General features: G+C 44.2%; 1 protein-coding gene across 15 annotated transcripts in view; it reads left to right on the top strand.

Annotated features, from left to right (window-relative positions):
• LOC113583019 (muscleblind-like protein 1) overlaps nt 1–19392 on the top strand; it is a 76148-nt gene extending 56756 nt beyond the window's left edge. For 10 of the 15 annotated variants that reach the window (XM_035527897.1, XM_035527906.1, XM_035527893.1 and 7 more), the window contains 8 exons: nt 2308–2520; nt 8630–8869; nt 9652–9705; nt 10621–10771; nt 13349–13384; nt 14021–14112; nt 15052–15127; nt 15293–19392. In XM_035527897.1, the coding sequence (XP_035383790.1) occupies nt 2308–2520; nt 8630–8869; nt 9652–9705; nt 10621–10771; nt 13349–13384; nt 14021–14112; nt 15052–15108 (843 nt within the window). In that variant the 3' untranslated portion in view covers nt 15109–15127; nt 15293–19392. The remainder of the gene's footprint in view (nt 1–2307; nt 2521–8629; nt 8870–9651; nt 9706–10620; nt 10772–13348; nt 13385–14020; nt 14113–15051; nt 15128–15292) is intronic. The other 5 variants (XM_035527900.1, XM_035527899.1, XM_035527903.1 and 2 more) reach the window with 5 other exon arrangements.
• The last annotated feature ends 198 nt before the right edge of the window (nt 19393–19590 follow it).

The following is a 19590-nucleotide window of genomic DNA, read 5'->3' as shown; positions in this document are numbered from 1 at the left end:
ATCATGATTACGTAAGGAGAGCGCTTATTTTCATTAGTGTTATATAAAGACTCCTGTGTGTGTGCGCGCGCGCGCGCGTGCACGCACAAGGTTAAGCGTCACAGTACAGTGTGGGCAGCTTTAATGTTGCTGTTATTCAACACATTAGTAGAGCAGAAGTCAGAAGTGGAGATTTGACTCATGTATGAATGAGTACAGATAAGACTAGGTTAACTACATCCTTTACTACCCGGGCATATTCACGCCGTATTTACAAACTGGGTGAAAGGGTGTTCGACTCTTCTGAATGCGCCCAGTGATGGCGAGATGAGAACTGGAACAGACGCATGCAGAACGGTGAGATGTGAAAACAAGCTGGCTAAAACAGGTCCACCCACCACCACCACCACCAACAACAACAACAACAGCGTCCAGAGTTCGTCTTCCTGCACGTGAGACGGACAGCAAGGTTTACCGCGTGGGCGTGCGTTTTCCGTGCGCGTCCTTTATTTGACAGGCTGTTAGGCTCAGAGGACGCTCTGTCATCACATGCACCAGCTGGCAGTTTTCAAACAGTGCAGAAGACAGAAAGTAATCCCCAGCAGCAACGGCAACGAGAATAAGAAATTAGCAAAAGACTCCCGCTAAACCAAGGCCAGTCGCAGTAACAAATCAAACGTGACCGAGAGCGCCCTCTATCCCCCTGCTGCGAGTACTGCAAAGCTTTTGGCAAATATTTGCACAGAGAGCTCAGGAGCAGTAAATAGCCTCTGTGCTGTAGCGAGGAGTCTCAGGTCAGAACCTCAGGACTTCTCGGGTCTCATCAGAGCTGAGGGCCACGCACAAGCGCCGCTGCTCCCAGACATTTGTCTACACAGTCCTGGCTTTGGTCTCCACCACATGCACAGACAAACTGAAGGGGGAGAGGATGAAGTAGGCACGGGGAGACACTCATCCCCCCCCACTTTCCGCTCCTACGTCCGACAGGAGGAGGCTGCTTTTAACGTCACGCGCAGTGATTGGCAGAGGGTAGTCAAATTAGGCCCCGCTAAAGCTGCGTCTCCCAGACAGCATCCCATATTATGGGATCCATTTTGCAGGTTTGATGACAGCCTCACACTTGAGATCCACTCCAGGCACCCGCCCCGGCCCGCCCGCCGAAGAGACGCGGCACGCCTGGACGACGCGCTTACCTGGAAATGAAGTGTACAACAAGCACAGTAAATAATGCTCTGCTCTCTCCTGGTGCCAGGACAGTGGTAAACACCGAGATTACACAGACACCACTGCAAACCCAAGTGTCATGGCAACCAATTTCCGGAGGTGAAATGTCAGAGGAGTTGTTTGCGACAGACTCAATCCAAACTGCAAATCATGAAACTGCTGTGACTGTAGTCTGTTACGACACGCTCCGGTTTGTGAAATATCCCTCCAGTACGAGGTCCGACCAAGGTCTGGTTTACAACGCGCTCACTAGCTCTGTGCTGGTTCCTCGGTTCACATCACATTATTCACTTGTGCACCGCTGTTTTTTGTTTTTGTTTTGTTTTGTTTTTTAATAATCGGTGTCTGTTATCACATCGGCATAACAAACATCAGACGAGTTTGTTTACTGTGACATCTAGATGAACTAGACATTAAATGCTTTTTTAAAATTTTGTTGTTCTCTGTTTATTTTTGTCTTTCACTGCATATTCTGTTCCTTATTCCTTGTTGTTCCCTGTTACTATTGTGGTGTCTGGGCCCCCACTTTGAGTCTTGGTTTCTCTCAAGGTTTCTTCCTCGTGCTCCAGGGAGTTTTTCCTCGCCACTGTCACCCTTGGCTCGCTCGCTGGGGGCTTGGACTCGGACATTTGTAAAGCTGCTTTGGGACAACATCTGTTGTAAAAAGTGCCGCATAAATAAAGTTGACTTGACATCAGCAGCATTGCTCTGTTACTTACGTTTATGCCCAATCCTCATTACATTAAAACGGTGCTGTGGTCCATTTCATGTAAAAATCAAATTAAAACGTATTACTTGTATACTTAGCTAAAGCACATCTATAATGGTTTTTAGAGATCAAACAAGCAAAAAAAAAAACAGTCGAGGGCTGAAGGCAGCACTTCTCTGTAAGGCGGCCATGCAGCAAGGAAGCTTTGCATTAGAATGTATGACACTGTAGCTGCGATCCCTGGCTTTGGAGGTCAGGGTGCACATGTTCTCACCCTGCCTGCAGCAATACGGCGTCAGCCGAACGCACACGGACTAGATGCGGTCCCACGCACCAGGCTGGAAGTCTGATTTTGCGTGCCCTCTAACCTCAAGCTTCTCTCTTGTGTTTTGCAGCCCATGTTTTCGGTGACGCCCAGCCTGGCCAGCAACGCCACGGCCGCCGCTGCCGCGGCGTTTAACCCGTACCTGGGCCCCGTGTCTCCGGGCCTGGTGCCCACCGAGATCCTGCCCAGTGCACCCGTGCTGGTGACCAGCAGCCCCAACGTCCCGGTGCCAGCTGCTGCTGCAGCTGCTGCCCAGAAGCTGATGAGAACAGATCGGCTGGAGGTGAGTCCAGACCCACCTGCTCCTCTAGGGGATGCTGCAGTTTGCTTGGCCTGTTTCACCTGCCCACATGCTCACAGCCCACAGGTTTGATATGCAGCCATCAAATCAGCCACGGTGGAGCAAGGGAACCTGGGAAACATAGTCCACTGCAGGACTCAATACTCAGAGAGAAAACCAGCAATATTAGTTAACGCTTAACCAGGTAAAGCATTTTTAATGGGGCTGACCTTGTGACTATTAAGATTCAAAAGTTGTATTATTACTACAAATATTATATTACTATTACAAAAGTAACTTCATTAAAACATTTTTAAAAATACGGTAATTGTAGTAATTCTACCATAAAGCACATTCATGGCAAAAAGTGGTAACAAAACTTTTAGCCTTTAGTCAGTATGAAGTGATTGAAAATGAAAGCTGGTAGTGATATCAGTTAAAAGTCAGCAGCATTCCAAATTCGAGCAAACACATAATGGAGAAGCAGATGCATGCAGAGTTTTCAAAATATCAGTTAAAGCTGCAGCAGCCATCAGTATTGGGATGCAGCCCACGAGGATGGAAGTCAGATAATACGCGTGACTCATGGTTCCCTTACACTCTGGCTGTTTATTAAGAATCCTTATGAGAGGTGTAATTAGGCGCATCACGCTCGCCATGTCGACGGCTGTCCCGTTGGCTGTCTGAGGAGTTCCGCCTCGCGCCTGTCGGTCACGCGCTCTCCGCAAACGGGGCTTGTGCACTGCCGCCACAGCGGAATCAAAGGCCCCCGGTCTGCTGTTCAAACATGTCCTGTTTGTTTGGTGTAATTATGTAACACAAACACATCCATTAGTTGTGGCGAACACATCCCATTCATATAAATTCTGCGTTAAGCAGCAAGGAGGAAGGGTGATGCCCTGTACTGCAATGCAACACTGTAACTACATCACTGCCTTGGTTATGGAACGAGACAAAACAACTCATTATTCTTTAAGTTTTCTTCTCTCTCCGACAGTCATCGCGTAGATGCATCTGAAATGCTCTGCTCTGCTAATTCCGCCCCTACGTTGTTTGCCGATAATTATTAATCGCATAGCTAGACGAGCTCCTGCTCTAATGCATGCGGGCCTAGTGGTTGGGGTAAGTCGTTACAGGCAGATCTATTTGTTTCTGAAAGGTGGGTCAGTTACATTGTGATGTCATCGCGTGGTGACATCGTTAATGACGTTATTCAAATTGACTGGCCATCTTGGTGTTTATAAATTTTTACATATTTATATGTAATATAAACACAACACATTTAATTATTGAACAATTACAAGTAGTTTTTCTAAATTCCTGCAGTTGAATTTCTGAATTAATTAACTAGTGAAACTACACATTCTTAACAATTATAGTTTTAAGCGTTGTATTGGTAGCTAGCTAACATGTTACCTAACTGATAAACAAAAGCTAAAAATAAGCTAATAACAAGGTCTATGATATACGCTGTCTTATTGCACAGTTGCAGCTAGCAGTTTAAATATGAAGGCACTTCTCTTCAGCTCTCTCCAGGATGCTGTGCTGCTTGGCTGGCGCACTGTTCAACAGTTTCCTCCAGATATTGGCACTGTTCTTGCTCAGACTGCAGCGCACGCTGCAACCACCAGCTGCCTGGCTCCGCCAGCTCCAGAAAGTTCACTCCTTGCATACGTAAATATGACGAATCACGGTTTGGCAAGGAAACCTTCGTCATCTTCACTGTCCAACCACAGTGCTGCTGACCTGGGACCAGCAGTAGAGGAGAGGATGGCGCAATCTTGAAGCTGGATGCTGCTGTGGTGGAAAACTACTGCAGAACTACCCGCGGTAATCAGACAGCTTCAACTTCTCATGGTAGTTGATGCGGGTAATCAGACAGCTTCAACTTCCCGTGGTAGTTGATGCGGGTTATCAGACAGCTTTAACTTTCCGTGGCAGTTGATAGAGGTAATCAGATAGATTCATCTTCCCGTGGTAGTTGATGCGGGTAATTATGCAGCTTTGGTCCACACCGCAGCAGGAGTATAGAGTTCAGAGTGTGAAGTGACATTCTGTTTCTTAGCTTTGACTTGACCAATCTCGTTTTTCAACCTCCTCTTTTAAGTGTGATGAGGAAAGTGACAAGGAGAGTACACCGTGTTCTTTACTTGGATTTGAGCCGGTTATTCCAACTGTATTTTCAGTGGAGTCTCACCTAAACAGATGGATGTTTCTCCACTGGGAAACAATATAGCCAATTGTTTGTGGCTGCTACCCTAGCTTGGTGCTTGTGCAATAGCGTTTCCTTAACACTGAACAAGGTCGTGTTTCTCAAGACGTCTAGGCCGTCTGGAAGCCTTGCCATTCTTTCTTTGCCTAAAGCAACAGTGTAGTTGATGCACTGTCCCCGGCTGACCTTTTTACCATCTGGTACAAGACCGAGTTGGGACACCGTGCTCTCGAAAAGAGGTCCGGTGATGGTCCGAGTTGTCCATCAACGTCATCCTTCGGGACCTCAGTTTTTGCCATAGGGTTGACTGCTCTCCTGCAAATTAATGCTATTACGCCTACCAGACTGCCTATCTCAAATGATTTCATTGCAGCGTGTACGTCAGGCAGGATTTGAATAGACATTGTTGATGTTGTGCATGTACACGGCATGGAGTACCTCCACCATGGATCAGTGCTCAGTGGCCCTGGTCAACGCAGAGTGGGCTTTTAGTTCTTCCCATTGACTCAATATGCAAGTTACTGCAGATTCAGTCGATAGCAAAAATGTGACAAACACTTTAGTGACCTGCAGGGGTTGCTGGCTATGATTAATGGTGACATACACCGCTTGGTATTCCTCACACCATTCTGGGGAAATTGAAAACCAGTTGTAGGTTTCCCTGATGAAGTACTCAATACCCCTAGGTGTGGTGCCTTTGGATGCTGCACTGACAGCCAGTTGTAAAGAACTGCACACAGTGCATGAGTACCAGAACAGACAATTTATATTCTTCCGTGAAAATCGTGTGCGCCCCGTTATGCATCCCAGTCATCACAAACGCATCAGTCCCAGCGTCCTGAAGAGTCTCTTTTTAAAGGTTACTCTTCTCAAGAAACTCAACTATCGCCTTTGCCATCAAAGTGTGGGCATCGTCCCACTCCAGCTCATCCAGTCCGAGAAATGGGGACACAACTGTTTTTTTTTTTAAGCACTGAAACACCAAATCACCATGCCCAGGTATTTTGAGACGCTAACGCCACTGGCATCCCCCACATCTGATGCTGACCTTTTGAGGAAAAAAGGAGCCAGTATTCCCCTAATCATCTCAAGTCACTTGGTGTGGTGCATTTGGAAGTTTGTTTCTGTCACAGATTCTGAAAAAGCAGCCCTGCAGGAAATACCAAAATGATCACATTCTAGCAGGGAACAATACAAATACCGTTGCCGCAGTAGTTCCTGTTCTTTTGTAGTTGGCCACTATAACCAACTTAACCAACTGTGTTAATGTAGACTGCATTGGGGGTTGTGTAGTTTTGAGTTATTTATATGCATTGCTGTAGCACAATGATTTTTGATGTCACATTTTTGCAAGCATGTCTGATTTGCAGTGAAGCAAACCAACCACCAGAAAAATACATACATGTCTTTAAATGAAATGTTGGAAACCTTTTTTTCCATACCAGCTTAATTTTTTGGCTGCACAAACATGTAGTAAGATTACTGAAGGCTTAGCCATTTCAGATTGTTAATGCTATTTTGTGGAGGAAATTCTAAATTCTACATTTTTAAAAGTAAAAATAGTGACTTCCTAACAAAACAGCTGTACTCTGAACTGAATATGTTTTACTTATTTGACCCCAGAAATTCAGGTTTTTCTTGAAGGTAGGCAGCATCTTCTGGAGACAGCCTGCAACGAGCGTAGCTGAAACTCCTTTCGGGTCATTTAGAGGGAAAATGCGTGCATTTTAGCGTTTGAGTCACTTTTTCAAAAGTTGCTTAAAGTTCCAAATACATTTTTAAAATGGCTAAATTTGTTGCTAGGTGCTTTTTGAGTGGAAAGAATGTTGCCACCATAGTCTGAAACGCTGCTGGATTGCCAAGTCAGCAAAATACTGAAGGAAAGGCAGAGACATGCTGGGCTGCTGGTCAGTCAGCGCTGAATGGCAATAGGCGTGGTGGGTGAAGGGGGCGGAGCCAAAGTGAAGCACGGTAGCTTTAACCTAGAGATGAATGTCGATGCAAAGTAGGAGGAATAGGTCGGATAGCCTTCATCAACCAGCCTAACAAGGAGTTGCTAATGAACACTGCAAACAGAACTGGTAACGCATGGAGGTACCGGTACAAAGGTCATTAGGAACAAGTATGGCAGCATTACTGCAGATTGTTTTGTTTGCGGGAAAAAAAGGTTGTTGTAATGAGACTTCCCGGCACCACGTGCTGATGCTCTACATTGCGTTATGAAACCGTATCGACAAAAATCTGTCTAGCCTAATTCACAAAGCCATCGACTTACTAAACGTATCCTGTAGGAAAAGCATGGTCCTACTTTAGCTGCTGGTGTGTCACTCAAGTCAAGGAACACACTGTGCCATTGAACGGGTTTTTAATTCTCTGCTGTTCCCAGAACAGCAAATCGATATTTCTTGTGCTTTTGCTTTGATGGAGCCTCTCTCCCCGGGTCTGAGTAATGTCCCCGTCTCCGAGGGCAGATGTTCATCTTTCTTTTCCCCAGAAAAAAAACAAAACAAAACAAACAACAACAAATCTTTCATAACTGCAATTGGGTTTCAGAACTGCCAGTCCAATTAATACTCTTGCTAATTAGGACCGGCTCAGTTTGGTTGTTCTCGGAGGTACTCGGGTCCACAGCCAATCCAGACAATTTGACGTGCAAATCGAGGACACTCGCGGAAGCTGAGGAAAGCCTCCTGCCAAACAGATACACCAAGACAAGGACTGTCACACACTACCACCATGTCAGGAGTCTTACAAATTAACATGCAGTTAGCAATTAAAAACGAACCAAGCGCATGACACCGCTGAGGCCTGCCTGTAAGGATAATGTTGTTACACAATAAACCTATCTGAGACAGAGGCAGACAGACAGAAGGAGGGAGAATGAGAAAGGACCTCGTTTGCCGTCTCCGTGCAGAGCCTGTCAGCCTCCTCGAGTTTCTATGGCAGAGAAAATGCTCGCGTGTGTCAGCGGTGCTAACAGTGAACAGAGCCCAGAATGGAGAGGCTCCACCATCTGGAACACCGGCCACATCTCCATAGAGACAGATGTATTTTATCTTCTGCTCGTTTTTGTGTGTTTCTCCGTTGCCCCATCTCTGCACCCCCCCCCCCCCCCCAACACTCTCAAAATCCTCCTAACCTTCTACATTGTTTTTATCTGGCTCTATTCAATCTCTCTCCCTCTCAGCCCCTCTCTCTCTCTCTCTTTCTCTCTCTCAGCCCATTTCTCTCTCTCTCCATCTCTCACCATAACACGTTCGTCCCCCCCCCCTCAATTTCGCAGTGTCTGCCTGACAACAAGGCTGCCTCCGTCTCTTTAAAAAGCAGCCAGACTGAGCTGGGAGGAGAGAGCGTAGCAAGTGCCCAGCGGATTTCATTAGCTCTCCCTCTCCCGTCACCCTACCGCAAGGCTGGCGGACTCGTCGGGGCATGCAGGCGGGACAGGAGCTGGGCCAGGTCGCCTGCATGCTGGCCGGCAGCCCGGCCAGGAGGCGCCCGCGTGTTCTGAGCTGGTCGGAGCGCCCGAGGGTCGGCCTTAGCCGCCAGGCCCCTCTCTTCTGCACCACGCCCCCACCTGTGCGATTCCTCCGTGCACTGGAATATCTTTGCTATTCCAGGCCAGGCCAAGCAAGATTCCGGTAGGGGCGTGGCATGTGCACACGTGATTTAAGGGAAATTTGTTTCCATGAGGTCCCCCCAGGTAAACCTGCTGCTCATAAGCCTCTATGTACAACACTAAACAGCGCAGGCAATTGCTGCCCCCTAGTGGCTGTGAGAGGAAAATGCGCAACCACCCATTTGGGTTTTATACGCAGAAAACAACAGCAGAGAAAGATTTTAGATGTGAACTTATGCGCTTGTCCAAACATCATTTCCTTTTCCCATCTCTCTCTCTCTCAGGTGTGTCGGGAGTACCAGCGAGGGAACTGCACACGGGGCGAGAACGACTGCCGCTTCGCGCACCCCGCAGACAGCACCATGATCGACACCAACGACAACACGGTCACCGTGTGCATGGACTACATCAAGGGCCGCTGCTCCCGCGACAAGTGCAAGTACTTCCACCCCCCGGCCCACCTTCAGGCCAAGATCAAGGCCGCCCAGCACCAGGTCAACCAAGCGGCAGCGGCTGCCGCTATGGTAGGTGCCCCGCCCCACCTGCCAGTCATACACAAAGCCCTGCCCACCTCCTTTCCTGCTCCTTAGCGCACATTTCAGGCTCTGCTCCTCCTCCCTTTCTTAGCCCTCTCCCACGTAAGAACTGTAACCCCAGCAACTGCCAATCGTCCGCCAGCTCACGCCAGAGGCAATGCAGAACATGCTAAACTGTATTCATGAAAGCAGACTGGTGTGTGTGCTTAACCCCTCCCTTATGTAACCTGTTATAACTGTGTTATAACTGTGCACATGTCTGTAGTTGAGAGGCAGTAGACTGGGATGAGTGGCAGCTCTTCTCCAAGAACCAAACCAGGATTTTACCAACACTTTACTGAAAATAATCACTGTGCACAGAAATCAAAATATGGTTGGCAATTTTTTTTTTCTGGTAACTACTCAGAAGGCAATGGAGTTTTCTTTTATCAACTTTTAAAAAAAAGTTTTATTTATTTCTGAAAATAGAGGCAGGGCATTGTAGACGAAGATTGACTCGCTGTTCAGAGTGTTTCTCTCTCACAGTAACTGACCCTTTGTACATGACACTTAGACTAGTCCTTTCAGTAACTAATTATCATGATTGTGCATGCATTAGTCTTGTTATTTGTTGTATATTTGCATTCCGATGATTTGTTTTTTTGTTTTTTTTTCTCACCTACCCAAACTGCACTGCTGCCCCCATGATGCACCTCTGCTTGCTGTTTATGTTAATGCGCTTGATCCCCATTGGCCCATTGCCATCATGTGCTCGCTGCCTGCTAATTAAGACTCAGTCGGCTGTCAAATCACTGAAGCGACCCCTCGAGGCAACCTTTGACCTGGTACTATGACCTTTCACCTTTTAGCTTGGCATGTAGCTCTATTGTAGAAACTATTTTGAACTAAATCATGATAAACTACTTGAATTTCATATTCAAGATTTCGTAGAAGGGGTGATTAATTGATTGTATTACATTAAACTGGCAGTATCCTGCATTTTCCTGCATTTTCCTAGCAAACAGAGAAAACAATGTGTCTACAAATCACAGACTGATTAAAAATGCATATGGAAAGTCTCATTGTACTCCTGTTGGCCACAGTCAGTTCATCACCTCTAGGGGTATAAACCAGGGTGTGAACCTGTAAGGGTAATTTCTAGCTACTTAAGTAGCTACATGGCATGACCTTGGACTACAGAAGTATTGTAACTGTACAGTTTTACGTATCGTGCATGAACGTACCTGTTTTCAGTTTTGCATGTGTACTTTAGGGCTGGGAGGGGGGGGCAGTTAGGGGAAGACTTAACACCGCTTGTACTTAATCATGGAGCTAGCAGTGCAGCTTTCCTTGTTAACATCATCTGTGTCTATTATTATTATTATTGTTATTGTTATTATTATTATTGTTATTGTTGTTATTGTTATTATTATTGGTTACAAGAAAGCTTCAAAACCTCTTTACCACCAAAAACATTGCCTGCTTTTACATAACTGTAGCTGTGGTAGTTTACGTTTATGCTGTTATATAATATGTTTTAACCTTGTTTTTGAACATTGATGTGGGTTTTAAAGCTGAAACTCTGTCTTGGTGTGTAAGGACTAGAGTAGGTCACCGGTCACCTGTTTGTTTGCCAGAAGCTGAACCTGAAGTTCTTCATTTCCTAACTGATTCTCTTGTCTCTCTGTCCCTGTACTATGTACCTCCACCTTTTCCTTGGCCTCCGCCCGGCTCTGCCCTCCCTCTGCCCCGGACGGCAGGGGATGCCACCGGTTTTGCCTCCATTACCAAAGAGACCCACACTTGAAAAAGCCAATGGTGCCACAGCTGTGTTCAACACTGGCATGTTTCAGTACCAACAGGCGCTCACCAACATGCAGTTCCATCAGCAGACAGCCTTCATACCGTCAGGTATGCTCGGCCCTCCCCCGCCCGCCTCGCCTGCAGTCTCCTTGCACCTGGGCACCTCTGACCTCGGCGTTAATCTACTGGACGACCTCCTGCCCCCCCCCATCTGACTGTCTTGCACCAGCCTTTCAGAGTGCAGCTCTCAGGCTCCAGCCAATCATAAGGTGGCAGCATGATCGAGATCTCTCATCTGCTTACTCGCGTCCCTGAACTTGGAAATCTACTCAAATCACTTTTGTTATATAAATAAGGTTCAGATGACTTTCCTGACCTCTTTATAAACAGAATATTCCCCCTAAAGCAATTTTGATCCCAGAAATGCTAAGCAGGTAACTATAAGTAAAAGATACTGGGTCAGCGTCTTTTTAAATGATGCTCTCTTCAAGCTATCCCTTTAACGTGAACGCTCTTCCACTAGCAGAACTGTTCCCTCCACGCTGGGTCAGTGCCAGCACCTATTCTCTGAGACTTTCGAATGTTGGTGGAATTGCTTTAACTCCTAGATCTTACCTCCTAAATCTTACCTCCAAGATCTTACATCATAGACCTTACCTCACAGTTCTTACCTCACAGATCTTACCTCCTAGATCTTACTCACAGAGCTTACCTCATAGATCTTACCTCATAGACCTTACCTCCCAGATCTTACCTCATAGATCTTACCTCATAGACCTTACCTCACAGATCTTACCTCATAGATCTTACCTCCTAGATCTTACTCACAGATCTTACCTCATAGATCTTACCTCCTATAGACCTTACATCATAGACCTTACCTCCCAGATCTTACCTCATAGATCTTACCTCATAGACCTTACCTCACAGATCTTACCTCATAGATCTTACCTCCTAGATCTTACTCACAGATCTTACCTCATAGATCTTACCTCCTATAGACCTTACATCATAGACCTTACCTCACAGTTCTTACCTCACAGATCTTACCTCCTAGATCTAACATCATAGACCTTACATCATAGACCTTACCTCCTAGATCTTACATCATAGACCTTATCTCACAGACCTGCTCTCTGCAGGTCTGCTCTCCTCTTAGTGCCCCAATGGACTCAATCAAGGTGACCAACTAACCCCAACATCCCACCACAACCCTCTGTCCTGCCCGCCCTGCCCAAACCACATCATCCTGGTATCAGAGGTGTTGTTAACGCAGCCCACTACCAGAGTCACACGGCCCCACCCAGCCCCGTCTGGCCCCACCCCTCCCAAAGAGGCCCCTTCCTGCTGTCCACCGTGACCCTGCTAAAAAATAGAGCCGCAATCGATTTTGTTCGCCCCGATGATCCCGACACACAATGCCGCCGCGGTCATCCAGAGCCGCGCACGTTGGCTGCCCTCTGCAAGGCTGGTTGGAACGGTAGAACTCGCCGGCAGCTACCTACCCGGCCTTTGGTGCCCCGGTTCTGACCCGCCGCGGCTCCAACGTGGTGCCGCCCTCTCCCTTGCACCTCCACGCACCGTGCAATATGTGTAGGGGTGGACCGTGTGTAGAATGTTCGCCTGGGGTGCCCAGGAGCTCAGAATAACACGTGAAGATGCATTAAAAGAGCTACACATGAGATTAAAGGCCTGACAGAACCATTTGAGTGCACAGGTGTTGTTTAGAATTCATGCCTTCTGCAAGTGAATTAGAGGGGTCGGTTCACCCATTAGTGCCTAATGAATACACTCTTCTGATTTATGGTAATAAGAATAGAATAATAAGCAGATAATTACTGGACAGAGTGGGCATAAGAACTGGACCTTCGAGGCTTTGGGGGAGAAATAAAACCAGTTTTTGACACATTTTGGTTAATGATCAATATATAATACTTCAAGTGAAATTCCTGTTTATTATGTATTTTTGTATGCTGAATTCAAACATGTTTTCAGAAGTTCTCTATCAACCATATTTTTTTTATTCCAGTAAACTCAAATGTCATTATGCTTTTCCATACTGTACATAATGACATAAGAGTGGAGACTACAGCTGGACACTGAAGAGGGATGTTCCTGAGACCAGATATAGACAAAACACACACCTGTACATTTTAGAAGTACATCTGTAGTTCATTTAGTACATTTATTACACACATTGTAATAACACATTACAAGAACAGCCTTATTTATGAATAAGTAATATATAATTAATGTAACATTTATACACTTAAAAACCATACGTGATAGAAGATTTCTAAAAACAGACTGGAATTCAGCATAAAACGTACTATAAGATAAGGTCCACCTATTTTAGTTTGGGGGGGGTTCAGATTTTGTTGCACAGTGACATGAGTATTAAACACAAAAGTCTTATATGTAGCTCTTTCAGTTTGACTAATATTGTTTCATAATGGAATGTGCTATGATGAAATGAAACACCCAAGTTACTCACTGCACCACTGTAACAACCATTTATTACCTTTAATGGCTCGATGCTTTGTGAAGTTTGTTCTCCTGTTCGCGTAACGTTATTTTCCCTGTCTGTTTTTGTTTCCATCTAAATGACACATGATGGGTTGTGTTGATTCTTCTCCCCCTTCTGCCTTTCCACTTCACTTCCTGTTGCAATGCATGATGGGGCAGGCTCAATATTGTGCATGACACCTGCAGCGAGTGTTGGTAGGTGCCAGCATTCCTTCCTGATTATCTTCCCAACTTTTATTTTTTTGGTTACCCACACTCCATGTTAGCCACCACTCGTTGGAGCATTGGGCATCGGACGATGTCATGCAGCTCCACAAAATGGCATCAGTTACTTCCAGAATCACTACATTTATGACATTTTACAGAGAGGGAAAAACGAAATCAGGTTTTCTAGAACGCTTTATTTTGTCTTGTGAATAACTGTTACTTCTGATGGCCCTTTGAACAAGCTTAGCTGTTAGATTTCTTTTCTCTGTGAAGTTTTAATATCATAAAAAATAAAAGGCGCCCGTGGAACTAAGCGCACAAACAGCAGCAGTAATAAATAGAACCAGCGTCTAATAGATGCCACATCTAGCAATCCATGCACCTGTTGGTTTTCTGCCTTCATCCTCAGTCAAATGTGGCTTCCTTGTAAAGGCAGCATGATACATCGCTAATGTTGCCCTGTAAGATTATCTTCAGCATGGCGTTTTCTCTGTGTAACGCCCCCCCCCCCCCCCCCTCGATCATGACCATGCTTCTCTGCCTTCACTGAAAGTAATCAAAGTGATATCACATCTGCACTTTCCCCTTTGTTCATTTTGGTTATTTGATTTTCCCTCCAAAAAGTTCCCATGATGCACGGTGCTTCGCCAGCCACTGTGTCTGCAGCCACAACATCTGCCACAAGTGTTCCCTTCGCAACAGCCACAGCCAATCAGGTTTGCTCCTTTACCGCTTTCCCTCCGACAGCCACAGCCAATCAGGTTTGCTCCTTTACTGCTTTCCCTCTGCCTCCGTTAACTCTCCAGCGTCTCCTTAGACCCAGAATGCCTGGCATGTGCGCGCGTGCGTGTATGTGTGTGTGTGCGTGTGTGCTGGTGTATGCTTTCATCCACGCGTCCTACTGTACTGACCTCCATCCTGTTAAGCCGCATGCGAATGCCGTCATTAGCCGCGCAGGGGGACGACCGTCGTACTGAATGAGTGACTGTGTTTACTCATCAGAATGCTGCCGGGGAATTTCAGGGCCAACGTGCTTGAACATTTCTTTCCCAATCACTTCCATTTGAAAGCAATCGCTCATATAAAACAGGCTTTTAATGAGCATATTAATTTTGGAAACAAGCATCAGCAGGAACTGAGAGTGCAGCTAATGTACTGTACATTTGCCAAAGCTGTAAACACTCCAAAACAACAACAACAACAAAAACACTAGCCTGCTTGTTTAACGGTCTTTTGCAGAACCGTAAACAAAACCAACCACAAAAAGAATACTGACTTAGAATATCACTGATTCACACCCCTCCAAACCAGGTCAGTATGGACAGATGTCAGAGCTTTGGACTCTAACATTTAGTCTCAGTGCTACTGAACCGATAAAGGCTTGAACTAAGGTTTTGGCATACATAGGTTCTCTCTCATTTCAGTAAATGAAATTTTGAGAAGAAAATTTAGGACGATCTATTTAACATTAACATATTAGCTTTTTCACTCTACATTTTAAAATGGAATATTTTATTAAATCCCAAAACAGAGAAGCACTGATTAAACTGGCCGTGAAGTTGCTGTGGTACATAAATTTAAGCGGCGGTTCATTGCTGAACGGATAAGCCATCAGTGAACCTTTATTTCAGCTAATATTTCTGTCTCACTTTTAGATTCCAATAATATCTGCAGACCATCTGACTAGTCACAAGTATGTGACTCAGATGTAGGAGCAATTCAAACAGAACAGTAAGTTTCATTTGGTTATTTAATGTAGATGTATAAATATGCAGATCAACTCCAAAACATGTCTTCTGTAGTAAACATGCCCATGTCTAAGGAGAAGGGAACTCCACAACGCGTCAGCAAAGTTGACTCCTCTGTTGTTCTCCCATGTCTCTCTCTTTTCTTCAGATCACACCAAAGTGTGCTCGCGTGCCGTCCGAATTTGCGAACCACCCAGTTACACGCCAAACCAGAGCAAAACAAGATAAGAAATAACGCTGCCACTCCCTGGAATGACGGAAACGCGCATGCTAATGCTGTTGAGGAGATCTGATATAGCTCATTCGGAGTCCTGAACACTCTTTATCAAAGTTCACTTTGATACCCAGATGAGAAGGAACCTCACTGTCTGCCTGTTTTGTTTGTTTGGGTTTTTTTGTCCTTGGATGGTACAAAGCATGCTAGAACCATTTCACTGACAGAAAAAGGTGGTAGTGTGGTAGGGTCTAGTGTCATGGTTTTTTTTGGGGGGGGTTTCGACAGGTGTTTTTCTTTCATGGTTTACAAACTAAGGTGCACCTTGTATTGAAATAATATAAAAGGATCAGAAAAGAATGTCATATAAGAGTAGATGTTGTGCATGCAATCTTTCATTTATAACCAGATATTTTCTAGAACCTGATTGTAAGAGGTGAGAGGAGGGACACTCGCAACATTGACAACTGAATGTTCTAGTTCTGACGGAATGTTCTAGTCCTGACGGAATGTTCTAGCTCTGAAGGAATGTTCTAGTTCTGACGGAATGTTCTAGTCCTGACGGAATGTTCTAGCTCTGAGGGAATGTTCTAGTTCTGACGGAATGTTCTAGCTCTGACGGAATGTTCTAGTTCTGAGGGAATGTTCTAGTTCTGACGGAATGTTCTAGCTCTGACAGAATGTTCTAGTTCTAAGACAAAGCGGTGTACCTTTTCAAGCACATTGAAGTTTTGATCTTCGTGTTGCAGACTCCACATCAAGTGCCATAGACAGTACTTGCATCCAAAAAACTACATTAGACTATAGAAATGTTGCGTTTGAATTATTAATGCCTTTAAAGTCTTTAATGTGTTGTCTTATTCTGTTTTTTTTCCTTCAATATTCTGATTCTGGTTTCAGTATTTTGGCCAACTGGTATTTAGTAATGCTGATTTGCCCTTCCTCCCTCAGTTTTACAAAATAATCACCAAAAAAGAGTGTCAATACTAAAAGGTGGAAAAGGTCTTGCTCCCTTTAGCTTCTGCTAGTTCTCCTTTATTTCTCCGTCTCCTTTTTATTCGGCATTTCTTTTACTTAATCAAATCCAACAGACAAACTTCAGATTAGAACACTGGTTGGTCTGAGGGCATCTTGTTTGATGTAAAAACTAAAGTGACTCAAGACTGCGCAGAAAGACAATGAGCACTGCACAATATTGCCAGGGGACAGACACTAATGTTGTTCTAGTGAAGAAATCCTTACGTTAGCAAATTAACCAGGACACGTTTCAGGTAGTTAAGCTACATGGTGGGCAGTGTATGTTTTTAGTGAATTTATTACATAGTTACGCTATTTTATTGTTATTTTTGAAAAATTGTTTTGCTGTTTCTAGTTTGGAATTAGTGCAAATGGTCTGAAATTCTATTGATTGAAAAATGAAAAGAGAAAAAAAAGGATTAAAAGACTTTCTTTTCCTTCTGTTTTGTAAAAAGAAAACAATGTTCCAGGGTTTTGTTTTAATTTCCAAGCTTTGCTTTTTCTTTTCTTTTGGACTTTTTCTTTATCGGGGCTGTGGGTGTTTTTCGAGGTCCCGCGGTGCTGTGTGTGGGAGAGCACCGCGATGAGCGCGGAGGTCACGCAAGCCTCACGCGGGGAAAAAAACTCAACCGGAGCGCTTCGCGAGCGATCCGCTCCTCCGCTCGCTCGGCTCGTGGGCGAGTTACAAGGGCACTGACGAGCGTCATTTGTTAGTAAAGTACATCCGACGAGGGCATGATTTAATGATTGTATGATTCAACAAAAAGCGCCTTAGTCTGCCATAAGCTCGGCGCCACAGAGTACACCACTCAGACACGTCATTGCTCGGTTGTCATTCGGTCCACGCCATTTATTGATTTTTAATTATGGCTGTTAATGGCCATCCACCCCCGTTTCCCACGCAATTGTATGTTAATTGTTTTAGTATGTTTTTTGTCCATTTCATATATATATATTTTTCAATGAAATAGGAATGTTTTGTCACATAACTAAGCTTGGATACTGTTTTAGTATTTTGTTTGTCAAGTAAGATTTACCAATAACTTTTGTAGTGTATGAAACATTAGAAATAATGTGTTTTTTCGTTTCATCATACCATACTCAGTTTAAAATTTGTGTAGTGCTGAGTTAAGTATTAGTAGTACAATTGTAAACTAAATAATTTTTATTTTTAGTGAAAGGTAAGAATTTTCTTTATTTTTCCTTGTTTGAAATCTTCGAACAAACATCTTTTATATGAATAACTTACAATGAGGAAATGGTTGCCAAGAGACAAACTGACTTGTTGCTGTGGTGACAACTACGGCTGTTATTGGAATAATATTTTAAATGAATTTCTGGTTTGTAATTAGTCATTCTAATTAGAAAAGAAAAAGAGAGTATAGTTCTTAGATGTTAAAGTTGTTTTCTACTGTATTCATTTCAAATAGTAACTATTGTTCGAATATTTCCGATCTCCCTGTAAGTCAGGCCTTGTTAAAGGAAAAAAAAGCTGCATATTTGATCACTCGTGGGGCAGTGTGATTGGAGGTTAGGTCCGAGGGGTGGGCCTTAAGACCAGGAAGGGGGGGGGGGACTCTTATTTTGGAATGCCACACACAGCAGGAGCCTAAGGGGGTGAAGGTTGACTCTTTTTGCACTTCTGTATATAGTCAAAACAGAAAGAATCGTGTATAATACTGAGATCTTATTTTGAATAAAAATGTCTATAAATATGAGGAATTTTGTTAACGATATAAAAAAAAAAAAGAAAAAAGTCAGGCTGAACAAAACCGCTCGCAAAAATTGACACGGAATTCTGAACTCTCAAAACTTTCCGAAAAAGGCAAAACCGTTGCTCTGCTTTTTTGTCAGCAGCTTGTAGCCTTGCCAGGAAATCTTGGGGTGGAGGTGACCTTTGCCCTCCAGAGGAAGGTCCTATGGGAAAGGTTGTGTCCGTCACGTCCTTGGGCGTGGCCAAGCAGCGCCCTCTATAGGTCCAAACACAAATCGACAAGTCTTGTTTCTTTCCTCCATCCACTACGGATTGCATGTTAAAGGAAATAACATATACCACGAAAAAACTTCACTGAGTAATACTGAGTAAACAAACATGTTATACAGCAAAACTTATTTACAGTATACATCGTAATATTAATGTAATGGACTAAAAAATACAAAAAAGTGGTTTTATTAAACAAAAAAAAAAAAAAAGATCCCTGAAGAGCACACTCACTGAAGTGTTTGGGGCTCTGGTGGGGCAAGAACAACATCTACAAGTGTACATCATAGCTATAAGTAAGATTTTTCTCTTCATATGTTGTATTTTAAGTAGATGATGGATCAACAACCAAATTATTTGGCACTCAGAAATATGGTATTAAGTTAGGAAATGTTTCGCATTCATGTTGAGTTGCCAAATGGTTCTGTGTTACCAAAGTTGAGTGTGCTTACGCGTTTCCGGCTTGTTCACGACTCCGCCCCTCGGCCGCCACCGGCGGTTGTGGGAAGGAGACCTTCTTCATCGGCTACAAGTGCACATTTGAGTTTATAACACATTGTAATCTCCGACTTATGGTTTGTTTCTGCTTGTAGTGGTAAATAACGTATTCTGTCCTAAGCTGCAGTTTGTTTCGGCTAATTTTATTATTTAGTGCTTTCTGAAAAAGGTCTTTGTAATTTAGCCAAATGTCAGTGTCCACTTATCGCCTGCAATCTATACACCAATACTACAGTCTTAAGCCATAAAACGTTGGATTCATACACGTCTGACTTTGCCGTGATAAGGTATGGGCGGCACCATTAGTTCGACAAGGAGCGGTCTCCTGGCAACAAGGAGGCGGTCTCCTGGCAACACAGTTAATGTACAGGTCAATCCCTCACTCTCATCGTGCAGGAAATTATTGGAACAAAAACGCTACAATACAAAGACCTTAAAGTGGGCTCTTATTGCTTGATTTCATTCTTGCTGTTATAAAAAAAAAATCTAATGAAAATATATAAATGAACTTAAATAAATAAAAGTGGATTTGCAAACAGTCTGTTCCCTGTTTGATTGTTTAGCCGCGAATAAAGTACATTTGAGGGTAGACGGCACCAGGACAGCAGTTTAACTGACATACGCCACACTTCATACATGACAAAAGTATACTCACATTTCTCCCTGCTGTACTTCAATGTAAATGTCTGTTTCTATCCTGTATAGTTACAGAGGTAATGAGCTCCTAGGAACATTA

The sequence above is a fragment of the Electrophorus electricus genome, chromosome 7, assembly GCF_013358815.1.
Source record: "Electrophorus electricus isolate fEleEle1 chromosome 7, fEleEle1.pri, whole genome shotgun sequence".
NCBI classification, from domain to species: Eukaryota; Metazoa; Chordata; class Actinopteri; order Gymnotiformes; family Gymnotidae; genus Electrophorus; species Electrophorus electricus.
The sequence above is the reverse complement of the archived record's forward strand: the minus strand, read 5'-3'. Positions and strand labels throughout refer to the sequence as shown.